We start from the raw sequence: 9735 nt of genomic DNA, 5'->3' as shown, positions 1-9735 counted from the left end.
GTTGTTAGATTTTCAGATTCTTATTCCGTTTTTAAACCATAAACTAAAAAATATCAAGAACTCATGTCCCGCAAGAGAAGACTTTGTGCCAAAAGATTTAACCAGGCCCAGGGCCGGAAATAAAAGACAAAGAGTAGGACAGTTGCTGTGCAGGCTTTTAAATATACAGATCATGTGGCACGGCCGCAGCAGCAAGCCACCAGCTGATCGAGCAAAGAGGAGGTAAAAAAAACAACAACTGTATTTGTTTCCCATTGTATCACCATTTAAGAGGGAGTTTCAGAGCAGTGACCATGTCTCATTGGGGTGCGTTCAGCCCCCCTTTTTACAACGCAAGCAGCAGAGACACAAAGTTGCTGGCGCATAGCGCAGGCATAGTTGGCGAGCAAAGCGAATAGGGGGTAAGCCCACTAGTATTATTATATTCTTCAGGAGGCAAATATGTGTGTGTCAGAGGCTAACATCCGCAGAAGACTTCATGAACAGAAAAACAGAGGCCACATTGCAAGATGCTAACTACTACTTAGCCACAAAAACAGGATGGCCACATTGCAGTGTGTACTTAAATGAGCCTGCAGAATTCTGGAAAAAGGCCTTGTGGACAAACAAGACAAACATTAAGCGGTATCAGAGTGATAGCTACAGCAAAGCATGGAGACGAAAAAGAACAGCTCATGATCCAAAGCATACCACCTCATCATCTGTTAAACATGGTGGGGATGTTATGGCTTGGACATGTGCGGCTGCCACAGGTAGTGACACACTTCTCTTCATTGATGATATAACTGCTAATGGCAGTTGCACAATGAATTCTGAGGTGTATAAAAACATCTCGTCTGCTCAAGTTCCAGTAAATGCCTTGCAAACTCATTGGATGGTGCTTTTATTCTACAACAAGATAATGATCCCAAACATACTGTTATGGCAACACTGGCGTTTTTCAAAGCTAAAAATGGAAAATTCTTGAATGGCCAAGTCAGTCACCCAATTTCAGGTCCAATTGAGCATGCCTTCCATATGATGAAGAAAAACCTTCAGAAGAGAAGCCCTTAAAAAAAGCAGGGGCTGAAGATGCAGCCATCATTAGGGGCTTGACAGCACATCACCGGAGACGATACCCAGCACCTGTTTATGTCTATGAGTTGCCGACTTCAAGCATTCATTGCATGCAAGGGATATACATCAAAGTACTAAATATGACTGCTTTAATATAGCTACCATTGCTATACCCCAAACATTATATTGCCCTGAAGTGGGGGGGGGGGGGGGTGGGTTTGGGGGCGCATGTACAAAAAGTGTCATTAATTTCTACATGGTGTGTGCATGTTTATCAAGTCTGAATTGTTTGATTTGTAATTATAAACTGTAAAGCAGAGGGGTAAATCAAGGAAAATGTGTTTTTTGTCCCAAACACTATGGAGGGCACTATGTATAAAAAAATATTTTTGCAGTTTTTTAGTCAACATTACAATATTCTTAGCTTGCAGTTATTAAATATTTTTGGGGAACATTACAATATGGTTTTAATAATCTTTTAAAAGGAGACCAGAGGTCCTCCCTTCTTGGAGTTTGCATGTTCTCCCTATGTCTGTGTGGGTTTCCTCTAGGCGCTCTGGTTTTAGGTGAACTGCCGATTCCAAATTGGAATTCCAAATTGCACCCAATTCTAGCTGGGATAGACGCCAGGAGGACGAAGCTGGATCGAAAAAGACTGAAGACAGCAACAGTTTCAAAAAGCTTTTTCTTCAGTGTATCTGGAGGATATCAATTCTTTGAAGAGAGAAAACCTTGCACTAGTGGCCCGCGGCACATAGTAAGAGACCTCAATCTCCTGACGTCTGCTTAACTACAAATAACGTGAAACTGACGATCGCGCAGAGGAGCGTTCTTGTTGGTAGAACTGTTCTCTTATTTTGAAGCTCATTGGCCAACTGTCACTCACAGACCAATCGGGCTTTGATTGCTGCGCTTTGTCTGCCCTTATCACAAGACTGGGGCATGTGATACGCTAATCGAGCCAATGCGGAAGTTCTGAAGAGGCGACTGCTGTTGAGATGTGGAAATTCTGATCGGTCGTCGGACTAAAACAATAGTAATAAAAAAAGGAGGAATGAAGCGGAGCGAAGAATGGTGCACGTGTACAACTGTCACCCATTTGCTTCGCAGCAGATTGTCCCGACTGAGCAGGAGCCCGGCTTGTTTTGTTGCGGCGGAGATGTGCTCTTCGTTGTATCTGCTGGTGGTTGCAAGATTGAGGCATTCTCGCTGCAGGAGGACAGCTGCACTCCCTTCTGCCGGTTTTCTACCATGGGGAATGTCCTGAGGATAGCGCATAGTGAAGTAGGTAAGAACTACAGTAACAGCATGAAACGACAGTGGCTGTAACAGTGAATTATAAATTTGCTTAGGCTGAAAGAATTCTAAAGAGGTGGTCTCTGGGCCCCAGAATATTACCTAGTTGCTGCACCGTTCGTTACTTAATGTAGGAACGGTGGAGAAAAAATCTAGATAAATGAATGTGTCGGGATCTTCACTGTCTGGTCCTGCATTTTCCTCGGCGTTACTTTCATTCTGATGGGCTTAGGAGGATCAAGGACAGGATTACTGAGATAATACTCTGATGATGGATTTCCAGACCTCATTTTAGACAATGACAATTAAATCAACATACAAACACTTCAACGATAATAACAACCCGTAAATTCCATCTAGTCAATTTGTTTATGTAAAAGATACTGTGATATTAAAGAAACAATGGAAACCACTGAGGAGTTTTCCTTCTACATTGTCAGTGTGGAGGTTGCATGTTCTCCCCATATTTCCACTCTTATTTCTCCATATACTAAAGTTTTTCTCCCACATCACCAAGATACATTATGTTCCATTAACTGGCGACTATAAACATGTTTTAGTGTTGGTATGTCCAGCATGTGGCTGTTTTCAACCTTTACCTCAAGGGCACCCAGGATAAACACTGGGCTTTACCATTCTGAACTTGATTTTATTTTAAAGCATATTGGTCATTATAAGCCTAACTCTTCCCCCTGTCTCAGGCTTCTTTACCTGCTTCTTAGAATGCCACATATAAGCATTAAATAAATTAAGAGCCCAATGCACCATTCACCGAGCATATCTCCAGAAGGTGCTAAGCAAACAAGATTACAATTCAAATGAATAAAATAAAACACATTTTAAGGTCACTTGTTCATATTTTTTCGGGCTTGACTATTACAATAAAGAGTTGATAGGTTCAGAACCTATCCTGGCACAAATGTGCCTGAGGCAGATCCACTCTGATTGCCCCACACACCCATACCCATTTATACTGGGCCAGCTTTGGCATGCCAACCAACCTAACCTGTGTGTCTTTGGGATATGGCATGAAACTGGAGTATCTCAAGGAAAACCTAGAGAGAGTTAGCTACAATTGAAACCCACTGTTAAATGCCAAAGACCTTTCTCATAGTGCTCATTGTAAAAAGCATTATATAATTGACAGAACTGACCCAACAAGCATTTAACCCTTGTTCTAATGGCAACATTAAAAATGTTGTCAACATTAAACTTGGTTCCAGTCTACCTTTACAAACAAATCGAGACCTGTTATTAAGATGGGTTCAACTGCACTGTCAATGATTAATTCACAGTGTAAGCAAAAAATAAAAAGCTGCAGATATATATAACCTTCTGGAAGCCAAATACTACTGGTGAAGCAAGTATATGTGTAATTTTCAGTTCAATGTTTAGATTTATGTCATACATTAACCCTCTATAATTGATTTAAAATTTATATTTGACATTTTAACATGTAGAAATGATTAAAAAGTTTTTAGTGACCACATTTAATATGCACACCTAGCATTCATCATTTATATAGATAATATACCCAGCACCACTGCTATTTTCCATTAAATTAGCACTTTGATATATAAGTCAGAGATTTACCATATATAAGCTATAAGTAAGACATCTCTCTATTATAATAAAAAAAATCCTGGGACAAGAAGAGACTTTTGAGCCTGGGACGAGACGTGACTTTTTCAGAGAGATACTTTCATGACTTTGTGCTAAGAGATTTAACCACACCCGGGGCCGGAAATAAAAGACAAAGAGTAGATGACAAAGTAGAGCGTCGTAAAGAATTAAAAAACGGCGCGATACACATGCAGAGCAGGTTAGATGTAATGAAAGTACGAAAATTCGAAAGTCAAAAAAATGAAAGTAAAGATTGCATTAGCTCAAACGAACAGAAATTATTACTCAGTGAAATAACGGAACAGCGAAAAAAGATTGAATATATTGTTCAGATTTAAACTTTAAGTCTGAGACTTGTAGATCGTCTAATTTGTGTTGCCATCAGGGAAAAGTAGAGTTTCTTCACAATGAAGAGGCGTGTCCTCGAGAACTAAAAGATTTGTTGTTTGGTGAAAGTGACATCCACGTACGTGAGCGGCAGGGACATGAAGTGGCTGGCACATAGCGCAGGCCAGGGGGAGGGTTGGCGAGCGAAGCAAGCAGGTGGTGAAGCCCTCTAGTCTGCCATAAAACTGGAATATTTGGTGTAGAACTGAGACATTTGTCATATAAACTGAATATTGCACAGAATTATTGCAATATAATTGTGACATTTGTCAGATAAATCTGATATGTCATTCTCTACAGCAAAACACCTCGGGTCTGCACCAGTTCTGGACTTCAAAACTAAATGTAGCCGTGTTTGCACTACCACTCTGATGTGACTTCATTCAGATTTTTCCCCCCCCCCCCACAGATCAGATTTTGGTGTCAACATCCAAAAGCCACATGGAATCCAGTTTTTTGTGTTCAAATATAGACTGCATTTATACATTCAGTAGTACTTAATCCTGTTTGTTTGGTTTAGTTTAGTTTAAATAGACTGGGTTTTCACTGAAGGATGAGGCTTGATTATGTCATTTTTGTGGAACATGCAACACATTAGAGAGAGATGGATGAAAGACTGTTTCACATATATTAAAATTACAGATATAATAATGTCATTTTTTTTCATTCAAAAGTTCTCAAACCGTTGGGATGCATCAGAGCTGTTAGCAATATAATCCCCTAACTCTTGACTAGTGTTTTATTTTATATGCATATTCTTTACTGAATGAAGGTGAAGCAAACCACAACAGAAAAATGCTAACGCATGTAGTGTCACAAACATTTGGTGCTGATTTGATTCATCATATTGGAAAACAAGCTTTTCTTCTGAAAATGTAGATAAGTGAAGAGCATCAGCAGAAACAACATATGCAGTGATCCATGTTTACTACCCATATTACAACACATGCCCAGCGTATACATTCGGAAAGTGCTCCTTCCTCATCTTCACCACGTAATGTAAATGGCAAAGACATCAAATTGGATTTCTTCACCAATTCCAAATGAGGCATCAAGACCTGGTTGTGTAAACACAGGCCTCACAAATGGCTCACAAATAACATATACGGGATCATCAAAATATCTATCCCTTCAAATAAAGAAACAAACGTACTTATCTTATACAGAGGTTTTGAAGATCTAAAACATAACGTGTTACCTTAATAGTTGTTGTTGTGTGTGTGTAGCTTCCCGGACACTTGTGTTCTGAGATGTTTGTCCATCTAAGTGCACTTTTAAGTCTACTTGCGTTTCTGGTTCTTTACTTTGCTATATCACATAGAAGTGGTGGGTTTGCTATTTTACTTGTGATAATGTTTGTTCAGTATTTTCAATAAGTGCATAACTCATGAATTACTTTCCAGTTTTTCCACATCTGCTTTATCCTAGGGGATTATCTGGTTACAATAGAAGAGAAGAGCAGCTCCATATATTTGAGGGCATATACAAACTGGAGATGCCAAACAGCAGAAAAAACAAGAGTTGGTGTTCGTTTGTTAGGACATTTTGTAAGAAACTCATCCTTTCGTTCATCTCCCAAGGAGCAGATGGAAATTATTGAGATCCCACTCTCTGAAACACCTCTCTGTATCTCATGCTGCCCACATACTGGTGATCTTCTTGTGGGATGTGAAAAGAATCTAATTATCTTCAAGTTGAAAAATGAAGTTTTGCACGAGCAGCTCTCAGCCCTTGACTTTGAACGCTTCCTCATCTTGCATGTGCCGGGCTGGATCCCAACAGCAGTTTGCTACTGTGCTGGCTATATTGCTGTACAGATTGACCTGGAAGTACTAGTAGTGAAGCTAGAATATGTTCAGAAATCATCACAAGATGTCAGTATTATGCTGAGTAAGGATGAGCGGACTGATGATAAACCAGGTAAATGCACAGACTTGCTCTTGTTTGTTAGTTATGTACTGTATATTGATTGCATCACAGTATCTATGATATCTTACAGCAGGGTTTTATCTAGGAGTATCACTCTGTTTGTCTGTATCTAGTCATTTATTTAAGGTCATTATTCAATTTTTCCTCACTAAAGTCATCTATATCTATCTATCTATCTATCTATAGATATAGATATGATACATATATATATATATATATACATATATATATACATCATAGTCAATGTGTGTATGTATGTTCCAGCATCACGTTCAAACGGCTGGAGCGATTTTCATGAAACTTGGTACACATGTTTCTCAATGGTCGACTAAAAATACAGTAGGGTGAAATCAGCCCTAACCCACCCTTTCTGGGTAGGCTGGGGTGAGCTTACGGTCTTGTATGCATGTTATCATTCAGTTGACACTCGGAACGACCACCAGAGGGCGAACTGGAGTGGACAGCCAGCATTCTTCATGTTTGAGTGCCACCGCTCCCCTGTTGCTTTGGTTGGCCGGTTCTGAGCGTTAACGGGATGATAACATACATACAAGACTGCAAGACAAGTACATTAGTGAGTCTTCATTGTTTGTTAATTTATTTTAATTTTTAAAGTTGTGTTTTTCTTATTGTATTTTTTCTCAAACAATTAAATAAAAAAAAAAAAAACGCTTTATTTTCCTCCCGAGCAACCCTGGGTATTTCGGCTAGTTTTAAATAAAAGAAATGAGGAAGAATATGAAAAGGAAGTTCCCAGCTCCACTGAGAAGTGAAAGTTTTAAATCATGCAGAAAGTCTTCTGTGAAAGCTGCTATTAAATTTTCCATGAGAAATGTTAGAAATTCTTAATTCAAAATCCTCTAATGAGCAGATGTATCTACTAATTGATGTTGAAAGTATTAATTCAAACCAACCTTTTTCATGTATTCATATTTTTTTTTATGTACGTACATTTGAAATACAATTGCATTCTTCCTTTAGTTTTTCATTATTTGTGTAAGTAGTTAAGATTATTTTACTTTTGAAAGCAGGACATCTTACATTTACATTTAACTTCAATTCACTAATTTATCTGACATCTTTATCCAAGGTATCTTACAACTTTTAAGATACAGTTGGTTACCTTTCTTTTTTCTCCCAATATGAGCACAGGCAGGTGAAATGACTTGCTCATGGTCACTTAATGTCAGTAGTGGAATCTGAACCCACAACATCCGTGTTTGAAGTCCAAAGCCATAACCACTAAGCTACATTTCCAGTATAAATGCCCAAGTCATTTAGAATTTTTGTCAGTCTATGTAGGATTAATCTTTTATTCTGAAATCGATTTAGACTTCTGTTTTGTTATGTAATTATAATTTTAAGGTGAAATTTGCCTTTGTAGAATTTCCTTGATGAAAGAAAAAATATCCTAAAAAATAAAAAGTAGAAATTCAACAAACGTTAGTCTACTGCACTACATAAATGCTTGAGCCCTCAGAAGAGAACCTGTTGTATGTAATATGCTGATGTCTGTCTGGCCCTCTGCCTACATAATGCAGATCTAAAAAGGCAAGCCTCCCAGAATGAGACGGACGACTTCTGCATCTTTCAGAAGCACCAGGAGATGTTGGGACAGGCGGCTGTTGAGTGTGGAGTGTCTGTGACACCAGAGAAAACTGGAATGGATTTTGATGAAGATATCAAAATACAGTATATTCTGTACAGGTAAAACATCTTTTTAATTTATCTGATTTTTATTATTTCAGGCACGCCTGTTTTTAGCTGAGCTACTTCATTTGATGTTTTGGTAAACGTCAATCATCCACCTAACAATTTCCTTAAACTTTTGGCTTAAGCAAGTGGTATGTTAAAGCAACAGGTCATATTTTTCATAGCAAGGATAGTTTCTGGCAAGGACAGTTTAAAACAAAAATCTTTTATCATGAAAGAAATAGAACAAGTTTTATTTTCTGAAGGCTCTGAGCAAGCCTTTTTGGGAAACCTGGGAAGAGTGTTCCATGGAAGCTGCAATAACAGAAACGGGTGGTTTTAGGTTTTGGCCGCTTGTCCTGTACATTTTACTCTTAAGCTGTCAAGGAAGGTTTAGTGTGAAAATGATCTTTTGTGTGTACATATGAAGAACGCTTGTATGTGTCCTTTTGGGTGCACATACCTGTGATTTAATGCCACGGTTTTCAAACCTTTTTGAACAAGTACCACTCAGCGAGGACCAGTAAACTGAAGTACCACTGTCAATGACCGTGGTACAACCATGTTGTTTTGAGGAAAAAGTCACTATAATCACTATAATGACTATAATTATGACGTTAAAGTGATATTAAACTAATTAAGGAAATGGGTGCCCGCGCTAATAAAAGCCAACTTGGAGTCTTCCACGCATTTACAGTAGTATACTTATACTATATATGATTATATGCAACATATTGGCATTCTGGCAACATCGAGTCGTGGAAAATAAAGGACCACACGAGTACCACTTGGCATGACTTGAAGTACCACCAGTGGTACGCGTACCACAGTTTGAAAACCGTGGATTTAATGTTTTGGTTAATGTTGATTTCCTTAAGAATATATTTGCCATTCAGGAATATCTGTGAGTTGGGTGCATTTGTTTAATTGTAACTAGTTTATTCTCTTATTTATTAAATATGCATTGTTAGCTGGTTCAGTGAATTTCTTTCATAACCCTTTGTTACTGGTGCTACCGTTTTATGCACTTAATGTTTGAAAATTACATAAGTACTAGGTGGGGGGGTAAAAAGAAATGTTTAAAAAAATTTCAAAACAATTTTTTTTTAGGCTTGAGTAACTTATTTTACTCAACAACGTTACTACTGTGGAATTGAAGAGCCCCTTGAAAAGTAATTTGCCTAAAGGTGTTCTTTGTTATTGTTAATTTTCCATACAGATTTTGAACAAACAAGTACAACATTGGAATAAGTAAAACAAACTAGATTATAGGGAGAAACAAGAAATGCAGACATGAATTGTGTGAATTTACACTTGGGATTAATAAAGTATCTATCTATCTAGCTATCTATCTGAAGCGAACCCAGGGCTGGGATTTAAACCCGTAACTCTAGAACTTTAGCCTTATTGAGTAGCAGCACCTCTCCATTGCATCACTCAAGCATCACTCCATTTCCAAAATATCTGAAGATAAAAGACTAGCTGTTGTTGTACTTCTTGACCAAACATTTCTTATTGTCTTGCCGTGAGGTGCATTGTGTCATCTTGTTTATATAGCGGCTTTCCATAAAGTAGATTTTAATTCAGAACTGTCAAATTTGCCACACCAGTCTCAAGGAGCTTTAAAATCCAAGTAACAAGAGTCTGTCTCAGTGATTTATGAAACACACAGTGACCTGGGGGCAGGCACTTGGGTCACTCTTCTGCAATAAAATGACAACTTGGTAGTTCAAAGCAAATGTTTCCAAAACT

General features: G+C 38.3%; 1 protein-coding gene across 3 annotated transcripts in view; it reads left to right on the top strand.

The window, feature by feature from the left end:
* The first annotated feature begins 2019 nt into the window (after nt 1-2019).
* Nucleotides 2020-9735, top strand: part of hps3 (HPS3 biogenesis of lysosomal organelles complex 2 subunit 1) — a 34073-nt gene continuing 26357 nt past the window's right edge. For 2 of the 3 annotated variants that reach the window (XM_051923919.1, XM_028794560.2), the window contains exons 1-3: nt 2020-2344; nt 5791-6282; nt 7833-7998. In XM_051923919.1, coding sequence (XP_051779879.1) covers nt 2128-2344; nt 5791-6282; nt 7833-7998 — 875 coding nt within the window. In that variant the 5' untranslated portion in view covers nt 2020-2127. The remainder of the gene's footprint in view (nt 2345-5790; nt 6283-7832; nt 7999-9735) is intronic. The other variant, XM_051923921.1, reaches the window with a different exon arrangement.

The sequence above is a fragment of the Erpetoichthys calabaricus genome, chromosome 2 (genome assembly GCF_900747795.2).
Source record: "Erpetoichthys calabaricus chromosome 2, fErpCal1.3, whole genome shotgun sequence".
Lineage (NCBI taxonomy): Eukaryota > Metazoa > Chordata > Cladistia > Polypteriformes > Polypteridae > Erpetoichthys > Erpetoichthys calabaricus.
Note: the sequence above shows the minus strand (reverse complement) of the source record. Positions and strands in the feature narration are given on the sequence as shown.